Source organism: Xiphophorus couchianus, chromosome 18 (assembly GCF_001444195.1).
Source record: "Xiphophorus couchianus chromosome 18, X_couchianus-1.0, whole genome shotgun sequence".
NCBI classification, from domain to species: domain Eukaryota; kingdom Metazoa; phylum Chordata; class Actinopteri; order Cyprinodontiformes; family Poeciliidae; genus Xiphophorus; species Xiphophorus couchianus.
In genome coordinates, this window is record NC_040245.1 from 795,001 (window position 1) to 813,086 (window position 18,086).

Genomic DNA, 18,086 nt, shown 5'->3' on the forward strand with positions numbered 1-18,086 from the left:
TGACTGACTGACTGACTGACTGACTGACGGACTGACTGACTGACGGACTGACTGACTGACTGACTGACGGACTGAATGACTGACTGACTGAATGACTGACTGACTGACTGACTGACTGACGCTCGCATTGTGTCGTTGACTTTGCAGCAACCCCTCATGCATATGGCAACAGCAGAGAGGAAAAACAGGAAGCTGGATCTGGTTCTGCTGGGTTCTGGTCCAGCAGAACCACAACCGGGCTCAGTGCATGCAGCCATTTCACACCACTTCTCTGAGTTTTCAGAACAAAAGACATTTCAGCTCTAGTGCTGAGCAGCAAACATCAGGAAGTTAGCATGAAGCTTCGTCTGCATTCGCTAAACCACATCCTTAAACCCTCTTCTCGACTTTCAGCGTGTGAATGTTAATGTGTTCACATGAAGACCTGATCTGGTATCTGATCTGCAGCTCCTGAGACTCTGACCACACAGATACATGCAAAACTGTGCAAATTTAGCACAAGATGCTCCGATTAGCGTTAGAGGAGAGAGGCAGGCCGCGCCCACAAGAAACAGGAAGTAAACAGACCAAACCAGCCGTCGGGCTCAGACACGTCCCGGCTCTGTTTTAATATTTTCTTGTTGTTCTTTACATAGCAGTGATCTTGTTGCCCTGGCAACAGTCAGATATAAAATGAACTTGTGCAAACAGGGAAGTGGAAAAATCCCAGCTGAAGCTCTGGGTCTGTTTGGTCTGTAATTCCTGCTTCAGCTCTAATGAATCACAGCCTGGATGATCTTAAACAAGTCAAGCCCAATAAAGATGCAGTCTGAGCTCAAAACGCTGACCGGATAGATTTTAAACACACTTATTTTTTTGTTAGATGATAACGCCTCATATTTCACCCAACCTGAGCCAGAAGGATGTTGAATAACCTGCCCACATTTTCCTGGAATCCAGATGTTTGAGTTGCAGAACCGTCACATGCGCTGCCAAACACTCAGAGTATAAAATGACTCACATTACTTTCCACTCATCATAAAACAGCGGCTCAGTGGGAGCATGAAAACAACAGGATTCCACTCTGCATAACTTCAGGGAGTGGACTGAGAAAATCAGACTGAGGGAGTTGAATGGCCAAGTCCCTTTTCCCATCGAAAGCTTTAGAAAAAATAAAACATAAGAATTTTTTTAACTGTCTGGAGTAAAACCAAAACTTTTCACTGTAAGATTATGTAAGCAATTTAACTTAACATTTTAACATTAAAAAAATACAAAAAATTATTTTCTGCCTGACGTTGATCCACCAGGTCATAACATTGTTATTGTGAAGAGAGATCATAAAAAGTTATAATCCAGACCATAATAATCAATACTGCTGATTATCTACAGTAGCTCTAATGTAACTTGGTTCTCGGTGTTTCAACAGTTTTGCAGTTTTCTGGATGTTTGTTCCAGATTAGTAGAGAACAGAAACAGAATTTTATTCAAAGTGCAGTGGCTTAGATTTTGTGCTAATTTTTGCTAAATTATCAGTGAGATCAAATGTTATATCAGCCATTATCAGTTATATCCTCCGTCTGTCAGACAGAAGAGACAAGGAAAAGAATAAAACATGCAAACGTGTAAAAATTCATGCCTGAGAAAAGTATTTAATAATTGCTATCTTGCTTTTATTTCACCACTTGCTGTAGTTCTTGTTTCCGTCAGCAGGTGGAGCTGTTCCTCTGTACTAAGCTCTAAAGTTGCAGGAAGTGGGAACATCGTTGTTTATGTGCTGTGGCGCCTTCTGACGGGAAAAGACAAACGAGAGGACATGGAGCCGAGGCCGGAGGGAGAAGACAGAGTTTAGACGAGAGTCAGGATGTTCGGTAACTAATCTCTGAAACAGATGATCTACCATGTACGAACGAAGCTAAGCTAACGACGCTAATAACGTTAGCATCGTTAAGGTAACGATGTTTATCTGCCTTGTCTTTGAGCTGTTGTTGTTTGTACAGTTTTATTTCAGCGTTTCTCTTTGTTTACCAGTCCTGTTAAAGCGGCTCTATGCAACTTTTATATAAAATATATTTTCACACGTTTCAAGCTGTCTGCAGTCGTGACAACTTGCTATGAGACAAATAATGTGTGAAAAAAATCAAGTTCTTTTGCCTTCTCCCAATGATAAAAGCAACCAGTCAGAACCAGGAGGCGGGTCTTAGCGCTGTTAATCACTTCTCCATGTAGTGCTGCTCATTTGATCTAAATCCTTTGCTCAGTTCTGCTACAGCTTTTCCATCTGCAGATCCTGTCGTGATGCTAAGACTAGTTAGCATAGCCTTCGATGACGGTGGATAAACGCTTTTCCTGGAACCATAAGCTGTTTCTCCACCAGCAGCACATTTAGCAGCGCATTCACAAGGTTGAGTGACAGCATTAAGACCCTCCTCCTGGTTCTGATTGGTTGTTTTTGGTTCATTTCTTCATCTGTCCCAACCAACACGACATGGTGACAGTTTTATCAAATATGTAAAAAACCATATTCTTTATAAAACAAATGCAGCTGTACAGCAGATTTTATTGGCCAGGAGCGTTAAAGTTGTTTTATACTGACAAGTCAAGTAACAAAATGCTACTTAAAACTTTATCTTCTTTCTTTTTTGCCACTCAGAGAAGATTGTTCCTTTTGAGAATAAATAACCTCATTTATTTGCGCTGCTGTCAGTGCATTCGTCTCTCGAATGAGAACTAAACCAGATGGTGAGGCTTCCTGAAAGGTCAGAGGTCAGATGGTCTGGAAGCAAAATTCACTCTAGCTGGTTTATATCTCACTGTATAGTATTTTATTTGTCAATTTAGCAACATTTGTAATATCTATTCATGTTCAACTATTTTATTTTTGTTTTGGTTATTAATAATAAGAATATTGTTCCTTATTCTAGATTTTATTATTATTTTTGTTTATTATGTATAATCTTAACTTCTATGGATTTTCATTTCAGTTTTCTACTAATACAACATCCATACATATGTCCAGTGTTTCCTTTCTAATCTAATCCACAGTGGTGGGAACATTTCTGCTAATATTGGAGCTAATTTTTCATTTAATGTTGTAGTTTTTGATCTTTTCATCATGTTATTCCCTCATCTAAATCAAACCTGGAGTGTTGCTTTGGTTATTTCATGTTTGAGAAATCCTTTAATCTCCATGGCAACCATTCAGCTGGGAAATGCGTGGCTGGACTTAGGCCCGCCTTCCAGGCGCAGCTCCTCCTCTGAGCTGATATAAACATTTCTATTACAGCAGAAGGTAACATAGATGATTGTGCTATAAAATGATACTATATGCATAACTCAGCCCCTGCAGCACACTTAGCTTCCCCTAAGTAAATTATTTCTTAATGCAGCTAATTTAACCCAAGACTCTGCAGAGGACTCCGGCTTCCTGTTGCTTTCCCTTGGAGACTTTCTTCTACTTAAAATAAAAATTAAATCAGATTTCTTGTAAAGCTGCGTCATTCTGGGCTTCAAACTGCTGAGTAAAGGTTCCAGATTCTGCAGCAAGAAGGAAACTAACAAACTGAAGTTCTGAAAGGAAAAGCAGAAGAAACCAATAAAAACTGAAAATAAAGGTTTTTCACCGGCAGCGGAAATCCCCGGGGAACTCAGGTTGTCAGCCGTACAGACAGAAGAGAAGCTACAGTATGTCCTGATTTTAAATCTATTTCTGCATTTCTAGAATGCATAATTTGTCATCTGTCAGCCGAAGAACGTCACAATTTTTATATCTTTACATAATCTCTATGCAGAGGATCCAGGACATAAATAGTGTTTCATTCTGTTTCTGTATAACTTTGGCAGATAATATGCAAATGAAAGAATGAATGAATTTTTGGGTTGCTTTCTTCTTGTAATGTGTTGGAATGAGCTGAAAATAATCTGGGATGCTTTCAGTTGGTCGTTTCTGGTCGATGCTGGTGATAGCTCAGGCCTACCTGTTGGCGGCGATGTAGCCCATGAACAGGATGCTGGCGTACATGTTGAGGTAAAACGCGGAGGCGCCGAAGTTGCAGTAGACCTGTCGGATGAGGGTGGAGTTGGTGGCGAAGTTCATGATGCGCAGCGGGAGGCAGAGGCTGATGAGAAAGTCGGAGGCCGCCAGGTTCTTCAGGAAGACGGTGACGCTGCTGGACGCCCGGCGCTGCGACACGCAGAAATAAACCCGCAGCGTGAATCCATTCAGGATCAAACCCACCTGAGGACGACAGGAACCGAGTCACACTGCAGCACCAACAACGAACGACGAATCTCCAACCAAACACTCACCAGAAAAATAAGACTGTAGATCACCATGAAGAAGGTGTTGGTCGATTTGTGAACTGGTTCACATTCGGTGGAGTTACTGTTATTCATCGTCTCTGGGAGGACGGACGGCGAGTCTGGACCCATTCCTTCAAAGTGACTCACCAAACGAAGTGTGAACTGGATTTATCAGAACCAGAGAGGACAGAGCAGGATGAGGGGCTGGTGCTCAGTCCGCTGGGTTCTGTACATAGAAAACATTCATCAGTTAGCGTGGTAAACAGGAATGACAGCATTGTCCTCTAAAAACGACTGAATTGGAATAATGAACCTCAGGGAGGCTGAGCTGCTCATCACTGGATACAAATAGGATCTTTCTGCTTTCCAAGTGTTTTCAGACGACAGTTGTTGTTCTAAAATAAACTAAAGTGAAGGTAGAATAAATGTTTTAGCGCCAACAAGGTGATTAAAATCTCAGCGTACAGTAGCTCACATTATTCTGGCTTCCTTAGTTTCATGGAGCTGATTTAGCTAAACTTATTTTAGTCTACCGTTTTATCCTTCGTTTTTAGCTGAGTGTGATTTAGTTATCAGTTTTGCTTGGTTTAGTTCAGATTTATTGTTGGCTTAGTTTAGCTAAGCTCATGTCGGTGTCGGCGTGCTCCAATTTATTTCAGCTTAAATTTTCACGTACTAGTTAACCTTGACTTATTTTTTATCTAATATTAGCTTGTGTTTAGTTTCAGTTAGCTAGTACTGAAACTAGCTAACTGAAGCTAGTTATGTTTATCTTATGTTTATCTTGTTTATCTCATAAATAAGATAAATATGTTTATCTTATTTATGTTTATCTTATTTATCTTAGCTTTTTTTAGCTTTTCCTCAGCCTACCCTTATTTATCTTAAATTGCCTTTGCTTTGGTTAATGTATATTAAAATTAATTTCATTTTTAAACGGGTCACTGTTAAGATTTACAGCTTGTCTCTCAGAGCTTTACTTGATAAAAAAGAAGAAGCTTTAACTCATATTTTATCTCAGTTTACCTGAACACAGGATTCTTTGTTGGTTCATTTTAGCCAACCTCAACTCATAGACCGTTTTACCATCACTTAGCTTAGTTTACAACTTAGCTTAGCATATTTAACACGACTTAAATTAATGATGTTTCGCCTAATTTACTTTGATTTAACAGCTCTTAACCTTTTCTAAGACTTTAGATATTTTAGTTTAGTTAGTTTAATTGTTCTTGGCGCTTTAAAGCTTAGCTTGGTGTATGACAACTTAGGTTAGCATATCTAAGTTAAATTGACTTAAATTAATGACAATTAGCCTACCTTAGCTTAGTTTAACACATCTTACCTATTATTAGCATCTCCTATCTTAGTTTAACTGAACTCAGATTAGTTTAGGTTAACTTTGGTCATAATTTAGCATAATAAAGTTAAATATTGAATTTCAGATTTGGTTTACTGGTTGAATGTCTAAAATAATCAGTTAAGTTAACCAGCTTTTACTGTATTGATGAACATCACATTTAATTAAATATGTAAGGAATCTATTCCAGTATTTACGGTAACTCCTCCATCAGAGACGTTGGTTCACATGTAAAATAAAACGTGATCATATTTATTTCAACCTGAAACATTCTGGGCCAGACTGAGGTCGGGTTCTGAACCTCCGAAAGTGAGAAGCAGCTTATCGAAACATCGAACATCTGCAGTCAGCCACAGAGAAAAAAGCAACAATAACATAATAAGAACACGCTGAGGCAGATTTCTGCTCAGTTTATTAAAATGTTGAAGGAAATATCTGCTTATGTGTCGGCATGCATGAAAAAAACCGAACAAGTTGTTTGTGGCAAAGTTATTCATGTTTGGCTTCACAGCTCAACCTTGATCTTTTGTCAGGCAGGAACTTTACACACCACCAGTTCATCAGAACAGCAGACATTTTTATTTATTATGGGTGTGAAGAGTTTCCCCAGTAAACCTGCTGAGCCCGGCGGTCGGGGCGCCGAGGCGTCCGCCATGTTTTTATATTAAAAGATGTTAAGTTGACAGGAAATGTAAAAATATTACTGATTATATGTTACAGGAAAACATTGACAGTGAAACGATATTTAAACCACAATTAGTCTTAAAAACAACAAATCAAAATTAAAATGATTATTAATTATTTTCACTTCTGTTTAATCCAAATGAAGTCAGCGGCTCCATCGGGCCCCCAGGGCTTCAGGGGCCATAAATGCTAATATTTTAACACAGATACATAAATGTAACATTTATTTATTGAGATGATCAAAGCTGCTGAATTTGATTTAATGGTTTCAGCATAAATTAAAAGATTTTAAATGGTTTAACATTTAAATGTAAGATTTTAAGGAGCTGGCAAGTTTACTTTGTAAAAGATCAAACAATCTTCATAGTTAGATTGTTTTGTTACCATAGCAACAATCTGATGCTGTGAGTTTGATCTGTTTGTTCACAAATACAAATGAATAAACTGCAATTATAACTGATTGTTTTCAGGTTGGCCAGTTAATCTACTCTCTCTCTCCCAGATTAAATCCAACCCAGAAGCTGTTAGAGGTGCTGATGGTTTTAGCAGCAAGAGGGGCCCCTAGGTCAGATTCTGCCCCAGGCCTCATGCAGCCTTGGACCGGCCCTGCAGGATGAGTTCAATCTGCTGCACTGAGCAGAGATGAGCAACAAACTGAGATTTAATTCAATGCTGCTAATGTGGCTTTAGCAGCTCTAACATTTCTGTCTGTTGAGTTTTAATAAGAGCCACAGAAACTGTTTTGGTTGCTTCAGTTTCTCAGATCTCCGCCCTCATTAACTCTGACTAAGTGGACAAAACATTTGTTATGGGTTGGTGCTTCGTGTAACCAGAAAAATTATATAAAAATAATAATAAAATGAAATAAAACCAGCGTGATGCGTGACTACGAGGCGAGCGCGAAAGCTCCGGCCGACCGGGAACACAGTCAGGAACTTTATCAGCGCAGACACAGAGCCACTTGCTCTGTGAGCGACAGGAAGTTTTGATAAGAAAGACATGAAGTCCTGCTTTCAAAATTAAAATGTGCGCTCTTCGATTATGGCAGAAAAATTCCCTCATATTCATTCAGTAAAACTGAAAGAGCAACTGGGGTTGTGAAATGTTACTTAAACGTCTAAGAAATAATCCAGATTAGGCCACACTGGCTGGTTTAGGTCAATTTAAGAAACGTACTTCCTCTTACAGATCGCCTTCTGCTTTCCTCTGGTTCGTTAATGTTGGGCCAAACCTCATGAGAAACAAGATTTATGTTGTAGTGATATTTCTTAAAAAGTGTTTAGCTTTGAGCTAAATATTTAGCTAGCTAACCAAATAATCCATTTGAAACTTAAATAACCCAGATTATTGCTGCTAACCTTTGACTGTGTAACATCACAAATTGCTTCCTGTTCTCTGATATTTTATTTAGTTCATGTATTATTGGATAAGGACGTGTTAATGCTTCTTCTATCAAACGTTGATGAGACACCAGTTTCTGCTGAAACTCAGAGTCTGAATTTCTGGCCTCGTTGTTTATTGTTGGATCTCGATTTGTTGATTTTAACAGATAAATGCTTTTCTCCTGTTTTCATGATATCGAGAAGTAAAAACCAACATCAGGTCGGAGGTCAGCGTGATAAACTAATCCCTTCACATGCAGACCGTTTTTTACCAGGGCGGATCGACTCTCAGCCCAGGGCGTCATTCCATCAGGGGGCGGCTAATGTTTTTGTTCTCAAACGAAAACATTAGTCATCAGTTTTTTCTCATGTTTTGGACGCTTATCCAATGAGAAGTTGGCAATGGATGAACGTGTGAACGCTCATGACACTGAAGTTGGTATCTGACTGACAGACTCTCGTTCAGTCCCATATTTAAAGGGCAAGCATGCGCTAACAGCATGCTAACTGCTGGTGGTCGTCTCTAAAACAGCGGAGAAGCAAACTGTGTGAACAACGATGGTTTCGGTTCCTGCTTTGATCAGTTAATTATCACAGCAGATCAACAAAACAAAATAAACTTCAGAGAAATGAGTAGGAGCTCCTGTGTTGACATGAAAATAGGCTTTGATGCCGTTGACCGCATGATTTTATTAGTCAAATTGAGTCATTTTTATGTCTCACTGGAAGTGGAGGGATTCATGCGATGTAAAAACTAACAAACTGACTAACGTGGTGTCAGTAACACTAAATCTGCAGAACGCCGTGGAGTCCCTCAGGGCTCCTCGCTCGAACCCGTCCTGTTCTCCTCGGCATCATTACTGTGATCTGGCTGCAGATGATGCAGCGATATTAACACCAGGCAGAAACGCCGCAGAATAAATGGATTTCATTCAGAGCTGCTTCTAAAGTTCAGTCTGGATTTCAAGGCGTCGCTTTTCCAGAATTACAGGAAAGTGACGTGAAAACGTGATCAGCCAGCTGAACAGAAACTGAAGCTTCAACTAAAGAGGGACGATCTACAGTTATAGATCTAAAGTTGTAGATCTAGAGCTTCAGTTCTTCCAGCTAGAAACCAGAGATAGGCTGACCTCTGACCCAAACCTTCAGAGCCACTTAAAGAAGGTTCCAAAGTCGGCCTTGAGAGGACTACTGTCAGTTTTGATGCTAATCTACCAAAACACAGAGTTTCTTTAAACTTAGAGATTATTAACAACTGGAACATCATAAATTTTAGTTTGGGTTCAAACTTTTCAACTCTTTCCTTTTCTGTAATGTTTTATTTTCTTTTTACATCCTGTTGCTGAAATGGGTTTTATGAATAACTTTGCTGCACAAATCAGATCCCTGAACACGTTTGATTACTCGTATTGATCCGTAATCTGTGGGAGGATTTCTGGTTTTTATGGACATTTAGGAGCATCTGCGTCTGATTTATTGGTTTAGTAGCTGCAGGTTTGGTGTCTGAAATGTTTGGGACTAGAGATTTAAATTAGTTTCAGCAGAAATCAGGAATATTTAAATTTAACTTATCATGTTTAATTTCTGCTGAATAAAAGTCACAGATTTGATGAATGTAAGGATCTCTAACCTAAACTGTAAAACATCAGACCTTAAATGGATTATTTATTATGTTATTTATACTACAGAAGTTTACAGGAAACTTTAAAAGATCCAAACTTTTTTTTTCTCATTGACATTAAATCAGACTGAAGTTTTCCTGCTTCAGGTCTGTAAGCATTAAATTATTTCTGTTTGGCAAATGGCAGAAAAATGAGATGGAAGTTTTTTATTTTAGAGAATCTGATTAAATCTTTTTTTAACAGAAAGATTTAAATCCTGAAATAATTATTGTGGCCCAAACGAACCCAAAACAGGAACGGTTAAAATCAGATTTAATATCAAACAGAATAATCTTTTCTATAAATGTGTGGTGGACTGGACAGTCAGGAATCAGTCCTAAACCTAAAACACAGATCAGCTTTAAAACGTGTAGAGAAAATGGAAAAGCGAGAGTTTAGAAAGCAGAACAGAACCTCGTGATCCAGGTAGAAAGCTGCTCCCACTTCTCTATCGTCTGCTTTGAAGGTAGACCCATCAAAATATCAACCTATAAATACCTAAAACCTCTAATATTCTGTCTGTCTGATGGATATTCATCCCTCTGGGAGGCAGAACACCTGAGATCCTTCACCTGCGCCTCTGAGAAACGTGTTCTGGGGTTATTTACAGCCAATCTGCAGATTTCTTTTCTCCACACCAAGAAGCTGTTGCAGAAACCGCTGAACCACATCAGAGAGAAAAAGTGAACCGAAGGAAGCAGCTGCTTCCCAGCCTGCTTCCAGGTGTGAAACCGCTGCAGCTTTACCAACGATTCGATAAACGGAAGTCCTCTCTGGTGGACATGATCGATCTGAAGCAGATCTAAACGTGAAGTTAATCAATCCGACTCCAAGTCTTGTTACTGAGCGAATCACCTGATGACCTCCAACCCTCCAGAGCCAAATCAGCAGCAGCGTTAAAGCTGGAAATGATTAGATTTACCTGCTGGACTCACCTGTGTGCGTCTGCCAGCCTGAACCTGCAGAGTACTGCTCTGACTTCCTCCCTCTGTGAGCTGCGCTGCGATCGCAGCGTTTCCCTCCTCGCTGCTGCTGGGGGGAGGAGGAAGAGAAAAATGGAAACCTGTCTGCACTGCTGCTCATTTGCAAACCAAAAAAACTCAGTTTTCAGTTTTCCTGGTCAGCTGTTTTCCAGAGAAAACCCGTTTGCAGGAGGAAGCAGCTCATAATGAAGCTTGTGTTGCTCTGCTGAAGGAAACGCTGTTTATCAGGGAAACTGCAGATAAACAAGCAGAGCTGCAGCTGGAGGCGTCTGGTTCTCTGGGGTTTCCAGAGCAGACAAACCGCTTTATTAGAAGGTCTGCATAAGACTGGATGACACTTCAGGAGTCAAACATGCATAAAGACTCCTCAAATAAAGTGTTCCCATCATTTCTATCCAGAACCATCAGCAGATCAAATCTCTCAGTCAGGGTTGGTTTAGTGTTCGTCCTTCAGGTGGAGTCCCACTGGGCTCCGTACTCGTCCCCCATTGTTTTCACTTCCTGCTGCTGTTTGGAGCGATTCTAACTCGGTACCAGGTATCCATCACTGTCCATCTCCTCTACTGATCTGCTGGCTGACAGCAGCTATGCTTCCATCGAGTTGTTATGTGAAATTTTAGCAAACTCTCAAAAAAGAAAGAAAATTGGAATTAAGCGTATTTCCATCTACTAGTGTGAAGCGAGTCAGCCAGACAAAGCAGACGTTGACGCTACGCATAATAAACAGGAAGTATCGCTAGCTAGTATGGACCACACATGCCTCTGGTAAGGCACAGATCTATAATGTCTTTCCATCTTTTTAAACTTTTTTTCCTGGAAAAGCCAAGAACTGCCTTAAGCGAGGGTAAAACCTTTTTTGTGAAACTAGGAAACTATTTCTAATTTTTCCATAAAAAATGTTGATGGAAACACAACTAGTGGCAGAACGAACAGAAGATTGAATGTAACCCATTTGGTGGCCATCACAGAAGTCAGTGAACTCACCTTAAATCAGAAACAGAGTGAAATATTGAACATTTTTAAAATAATCAAAACATTCAAACGTCTGTTACTCCAGACTTGACTGTTAAAAACAAACTGATGGCTCATCTGAGCCCGGTTCTGGTTCTGCTGGAGGTTTCTTCCTGTTAAAGGGGAGTTTTTCCTCTCCACTGTCGCTACTTGCTAACTTTACTAATAAACTGAACTCGATGCACTGGTTCTCTGATGAATCCTCTGGACGTCCTGAGAGGAAAAGCCTGGAGTCGCCATGACTTCTGGGTGTTCTGGTTAAATCTGAGGCCAGATGTGAACTGGACCCGATCCTGAAGCCACCTTTGGGCCGGTTGATTCAAACTCTGGTTCTGTGTTGCTTCAGGTCACACTTTGACCCATTTTACTCAGAAACTTTAAGTTGGCAGCCAAAAAGTTGATCAAATACACAATCTGATATTTTAATACACCAGGATATTCTACCGCCATTTTCTCTCTACCTGGACCCAAACTGCTGACCGGACTGTGGGAACCCTGCGGTTCTGTCTGAGGTTCTGTCTGAGGTTCTGATGACCCTGCAGGGGTCCAGGCATTAGAGATTATGTGAAGATGCTTTACATTATTAAAAATGGGTCTAAAACTGGAGGAGCCACTAGAGGGCAGCAGGGGGATGGAGGTGGCCGGCAGTTACCAAAGCAACCAACAGTCACATGCAGACGCCATGCAGAAAGAGGCTGGGATTTGAACCCACAACCCAGCAGTGCCACCAGTTTAGCTTAAAGTAGCTCCCTCCTAACATTTTTAAAAGATTGTTTCTCAGAAAACCAGTTGAGGTTTATTTTCTTTCCTTATCGGTCCGATCTGAGGAGCCGGTTGTGAGGCAGCATTCCTGCTACCAGGAAGTCTGCAGGGATTCTCCCTGAAGAGAGAAAAACATCAAGATTAGACAAACCGCAGCAGGAAGAGGAGCAGCTGTTTGGCTCCTGCTGGGAAAGCCAACAGTTCTGGTTCAGACCTGGAGTCCAACCAGCTGAATGAACCAAACCGGACCGCCCCGACTTTATTCTCTGAGATTCATTTTCATTACAATCTAAACTTAACAAACAGAACAAAACTTAACGTGATTTTTACTTCATTTCTGGTAAAAATTAAAATAACTTTAAAATGAATCAGAGCCAATGAATCTTATGAAACAGTAAATGTGTTTGAAACCGGTTTAATACAGGAAAGATTTTTATCCCCAACAACTTCACTGCTCTTGGTTCTCATCAGAATAGATCCTGTGTGTTTTATGTTGCAGTTATTGGGAGCAAAACTGACTTCCTGTCAAGGACATTAAGTGATTCTATCGGATTGATTATTTAAGCAGAAATAAATGGAATCTGTTGGATTCTCACCTGATATTCAAAGATTTTTAAAACGGAGAAAGAACGGGAAAATGTACCAGTCTGTGCTGCCCTCTGGTGGTTATGAACATTACTGCACCACTGTGTGGCTAAATGAGAAAAAAAGTTAAAGATAAAAACAAGACAGTGACAAATATAATAATAGTAATAGTTCTGGCTAACAGTTAGAATGTCTGTGTTTATTTTATTATTGTTTGTTTAGAAGTTGATTTGTAAGATTTTATTACACAAAACCAGTAAAATGCATATGAACAACAATATCCCAACAATAAAGCTGTTTGTCTCATACAGACTAATGAAGATGTCAATTCATGGGGAAGGAAAACTTCAGGGTAGAATCGTTTCTGCATGCAGGTTTATGTTGTTACACACTTTAAACACTAGATGGCAGCAAAGACATTAAAAATTAGAGGTTCGTGCGTCAATGCAGCCATTCTGGACTTTAATTCAACAAAATAATCCTGATAAAATCACTGTTTGCACAATTACTGGCACCCCCAATATTTTTGTTAGATAAATACAAGTGATATTTTTTGTAAATACTTTACTTTTCCAGGAGTTTTTAATAAGCTATCCGTAACTTCCTGTTTTAATGGGATATAAATACATGTATGATATAAAAATGAGGCCTATTTCTTTGTGCTACTGTTCAAAGCAGGAAAAACCAGAGAATCTGCAGCTAAAACAGAGAAATGTTGACCTTTATAAGTCAGAAAAAGCCTTAAAGAAAATATACAGTCAGCAGTCATTTAAAGTTTAGATCCACTGAAACTTGAACCTCTGTGATGCTGTTTCTTTTCCAAAGACTTCTTGATGTCTTGCTAGAGTGCAGAACATCAAGTTTCCACCTGCTGGAGGAAACCTGCAGGTTGAGGTAAAGACACAAAACATCACCTTCACCAGGTTCTCCATCAAGGAGGATCTGCAGTGTCTCCAACAACCAGATGACAAAATATCCACTTTTTAGTCTTCTGGTACTTCAAATCCTGACATGAAACCTCTGAGGATGATCCTCCTCCTTTCCTCAGAGAATCTTCTGATCTGGATCTCCTGCATGTCATAAACTTTTCAGGCCTCCAAGAGCCGTTTGGTGCTTTTTCTGATCATCTCAGCAAACTTAAAGCCAAACAAGACAGAAAGAAGGCTCTGAAGTTAGGCAGTTTTTTATTACCAGCTTATTATTTCACATACAGAACTCACATAGTCACGACAAAGACAACACAAACTCATTGTGTGAAACCTTTATGGTTACTGATATCTTCAGTCACCACTTTACACAAAGTCTCTCTGTGTCCTGATTTGGTTGGTATTTTCTTGTCTCAGTGCAACAAGAGAATCTTTTAAGGACACGGAGAGCACCAACTTTCCCCTAAATAGAGGTTCCTACCATCCATAATGTTTTTTGGACCACAACTTTGGCCTCAAAATGTTCTCGGTTTGAAGATTCCTCACCAGTTTCTTTCTCCATTAGTGCACAAGAATGTTCATCCTTCTGTCTCCTGTTGGCCAAGATGTTGCCCAGACTGTTTTTGGGCATCAAGGATCTGCTGTGCTCTGATTGCCTCCTCTTCCAGGATCTACTCTGTCCTTGTCTTCTCTTTCAGTGTCTCCTCCTGCTTTGCATCCATTCCTCCATCCCCCCCTCTGCATGTTGCTCGGACTCTGATTGGTTGGCAGAGACTTCCTCCTTTTTTTACTGGACAGTTTTCTTATAAGCGACTTTCTGAAGTTTCGACACATTAGGAAGTAGATCAGGGGGTTTAGGCAGACATTCGTCACCGACAGGAATAGAGTTCCCTCTTTGATCTGGTGAAGCAGGATACTGGTATCTTCGCTGAAGCTTGATGATGACATCTGACTCATGGTGTAAGGCACGCGGCAGACGTGATACGGCACAAAGCAGACAAAGAAAACTGCCAGAATGCTGAAGATGTTGCGGTTGGAGTTCCGGTAGATGCCCCTGCTGTCGCGCCGCATGCAGCGGTACGTCTTGTAGACCTGGTAAGCTATGAAGGTGTAGGAGAAGCCTACGATAAGTAGTGTTACCGAGAATAGAGACATGTTAATAAGGACGGATACTCTGTGCCACTGGGCACCAAGTGGCGTCTTCAGCTGCATGCATTTTGTGAAGTTATGGTCTTTGGCTGGCCAGGTTGCCAGCATGGCGTTGGGTGCAGAGTATAAGAAGAGAAGACCCCAGGTGAGGACCGCCAGAACCTGTGCAAAGGTGGTATTCTGCATAAGATTTAGATCAGACACTCCACTACATTTCATCTTGAATGAGGAGGTGCTTGTGGAGGAAGATGCATGTTGGGAAATCTTGACGTAGCGCTCAAGGCTGATGTAGCCTATGAAGAGCATTCCTACATACATGGACATATAGAAGAGCACGGCATTGAATTGGCAGTTAAAAATCCAAAGGTGGCAGCAGTTGAAGCCCATTTTCACCGCCACCCTGACGGGGAAGGAGAGCAGCATGAGGAGGTCAGCCACCACCATGTTCTTCAGGTAGACCACCAGAGCAGAATCTGCTGGGACTCTGAAGAAGATCCAAGCGGCCATGCCATTTAGCACCACACCCACAATGAAGAGGACGATGTAGAACGACGGGAGGACCTGGTTGGTGAAGACAGTGCTACTGCTGGTTTTGTTGGTGGAGAGCTTGGAGCAGTTAAAGAGGTCCATACCTGGAACAGATCAATTACACATGATGCAAACATGTTTAATAAAACTTCAAAGCAATTTTTATTCAATACTGAAGTCCTCTTACAGAATTGGTATGCTTAGATTAACTGAGTTACATTTTTAAATGATTGCCTGATCGTTAAGTTCCCGGGATCTGCTGAGCCTAAAACCTCAGTAATAATTGCAGTAAAGGTTAGGAAGTTGTACAATTAACTCAGGTTTTTTTGTAAAGGTTTTGTTGTTTCTAGTGGCCTTTATTTGAAAGTAGTTCGACAGGAAAGAGGGCAACGAGAGAAGGGAAAGATCGCCAGGCCAGGAGTCGAACCTGCGACCACCACATGAAAACATTTAAGTCCATTTCCATCTGTTGCTTGTGACTGCTGTCATCAGCTGCCAGTTTGACGTCAGATATCAAAACCAGTCAGTGGGAAAACAACGATCATCAAACTGGTTTTATGCATCGCATGCAAATCTCCAATTCCACTTAATGGTGCTGAAATGCCACATATGCTGTTTTTGGTTGCCAGTTAAAACACGGTAGTGATCTTCCCAGCTGCTTCAGTAGAAGTGATCTTTGTGCACAGTGGGACAACTTTTGCATGAGTCATTTGTTAGGCAAATCTGCCTCTGTGTGCAGCTCTGTGTGTCCGATTCAGCTGAATCCAGGTGTGGTGGAAGCACTGAGGTCTCTGTTACCATGTTAGAGGAAGAGCCGTTCCGTCAGTTTCCTCTCTGCACGTCACCACAGGCCAGGGCTGGCCAAACCTTTAACTGGCCAACGTGAACAGAGACAAATACATTGTTGCTTAGCGAGGCACCATCTTGTTTTTCATCAGATACAAACCTGGAGTTTTGCTTTGATTCTTTCATGAATGTTTGAGAAATCCTTTAATCTCCATGGCAACCATTCAGCTGCATAACACTGGGATGACCCTAGCCCCGCCTTCAAGGAGCAGCTCCTCCCCCCTCAGATCCTTCAGACTAGCCAGTAGCAATTAGCAAACACCTGGTGGACCTGCTGAGTCGTCATAGGAGCTACTGCTCAGAGCAGCGCTGGTAAAAACGTTAACGTGTTAATAGAGGAGAATGTTTTGATGACTTCCTGGAGACAGGGCTTCAGAAAGCTTCAAACTTTCAAATTGATTTTAAATACATGTCTCAGAACCATCAGAATCCCAGAACGGACAGATCCCCCTGACCTCTGACCCCCACTCCCAAACAGTGTTGCATGACTGAGTAGTTATATCATCTTTGTACAGAAATTAGGAGTCATCCTTCATTTTATTTGTTTTTGTCCAGCATTCTGAGTTTGATGGAACAATATCTCACCACTTGTTAATTGAGTGACTATTTGGAGGAAAACATACATTTATTTTTACACCATACTTTTTACTTTTACATGATTAATGTTGTTTTGAAGTAAACTTCCTGTATACTTTACACACTGTGAGTAATCTGACTGAATGGAAAGGAAACATGCACCAAACTCTGACACCTCCAGTTTGTGTTGAAGTGAGACCTCCTGTCCTTACACCAGCTTTGTTGTTTTAACTTTCTACCTGCCAGCCATGATGAGGCCGACTGAACATACAGTAAACACTGTAGAATCATCGGAAGTAACAATTCAATCCAAAAATACTTTATTAATCCCAAAAGGGAAATTAAATAAAAAGTTTTTCAAGTTTTATACAGTAAATAAAATTTTCTTATGCCCCAATCTGATATTTATTTATTAGTATTTAAAATACTAGAATATACACATAACTTTAAAAATGTCATCAAGGTGACTTCACTGAAGTCTGCTTCTTTTGGTACTTTTACCAAGTATTTGTTAAACGTATTTTACCAAATATGCCTCCAGTCTTACCTGAGTAACTTAACAGACCTGGGTTTTAGGAAAGCATGATGGAGTGCTACTCTTACTTGAATCCAGTGTTTGGGTTGCGCCACCCACCTCTGGCTGCGTGTGAGAGGGTTGGAATTGGACCTTCCCCCCTGCCGTTGTCTCTCTGGCTCTCAGACCCGGAGTCCTGGTTCTGCTCGGCTCCGACCCGTTGACTTAATTCTCTGTGTTGCTGCAGAGAATCTGCTTTCCTGTCCATTCGCAGCATGTTGCTGCAATCGTCAGTGTGACCACAAACCACACCTTCCTGAAACAAACACTCATTTCAGACATTTTCATGATGGTGCTGAGCTGGTGTCAGACTCTTAACTGGTTAGGATGAAAAAAAACAGACCTGAAGAGAGCAGCACCGAGGAAACCCGATCCGGTTAACAAACATCTAAAAACAAATTATGAAAATCGGATGCAAAACTGAATAAACACGACTGACACTCATGATGAACATTAGTTAACCGGGTAACAGCGTTGATGGCTGGAGGCCAAGGAATCAGCAACAAGATCAGAACCAGCTTTATTGGTCCAGTTTCAGATAAATACAGATTCAGGGTTTTTACAGGACAGGGAGCATCTGGAGCTGATCACAGATTACCAGCAATAATTTGGCTTATTTAGAAATAAACTGGTTTCTTTCTTCAGTCACATCTTCAGCCTGCTTTTCATGTTTGAGTTTTAAGCTAAACAGCTAGCCTCCTATCTAAGTTAAGCTAAAGATTTAGTTTAATTCTAAATATTTTCCTTGCTGACTAAATTTAGCTATGAAACTAAATACTTA

The 18,086-nt window shown here is 40.6% G+C and overlaps 2 protein-coding genes across 4 annotated transcripts in view; both read right to left on the reverse strand.

Moving 5' to 3' along the window:
• LOC114161740 (P2Y purinoceptor 14-like) overlaps positions 1 to 10,420 on the reverse strand; it is an 18,110-nt gene extending 7,690 nt beyond the window's left edge. Inside the window, exons 1-3 of one of the 2 annotated variants that reach the window (XM_028045291.1) lie at positions 10,301 to 10,420; positions 4,288 to 4,507; positions 3,957 to 4,216 (exon numbers count right to left, since the gene is read on the reverse strand). In XM_028045291.1, the coding sequence (XP_027901092.1) occupies positions 3,957 to 4,216; positions 4,288 to 4,410 (383 nt within the window). In that variant the 5' untranslated portion in view covers positions 4,411 to 4,507; positions 10,301 to 10,420. Of the gene's footprint in view, positions 1 to 3,956; positions 4,217 to 4,287; positions 4,508 to 10,287 lie in introns of both variants that reach the window. The other variant, XM_028045292.1, reaches the window with a different exon arrangement.
• A 3,453-nt stretch (positions 10,421 to 13,873) lies between these two features.
• On the reverse strand, positions 13,874 to 17,604 carry LOC114161732 (P2Y purinoceptor 14-like). 2 transcript variants are annotated; one of them, XM_028045279.1, is made up of 2 exons: positions 17,366 to 17,604; positions 13,874 to 15,413 (listed from the first exon to the last, which is right to left on the reverse strand). In XM_028045279.1, exons 1-2 carry the CDS (start codon positions 17,520 to 17,522, stop codon positions 14,263 to 14,265), a joined length of 1,308 nt encoding a protein of 435 aa, XP_027901080.1. In that variant the 5' UTR covers positions 17,523 to 17,604; the 3' UTR covers positions 13,874 to 14,262. The 2 variants fall into 2 exon arrangements, with proteins under 2 accessions (XP_027901080.1, XP_027901081.1); XM_028045280.1 differs by having other exon boundaries at positions 17,335 to 17,483.
• Positions 17,605 to 18,086: the final 482 nt, after the last annotated feature.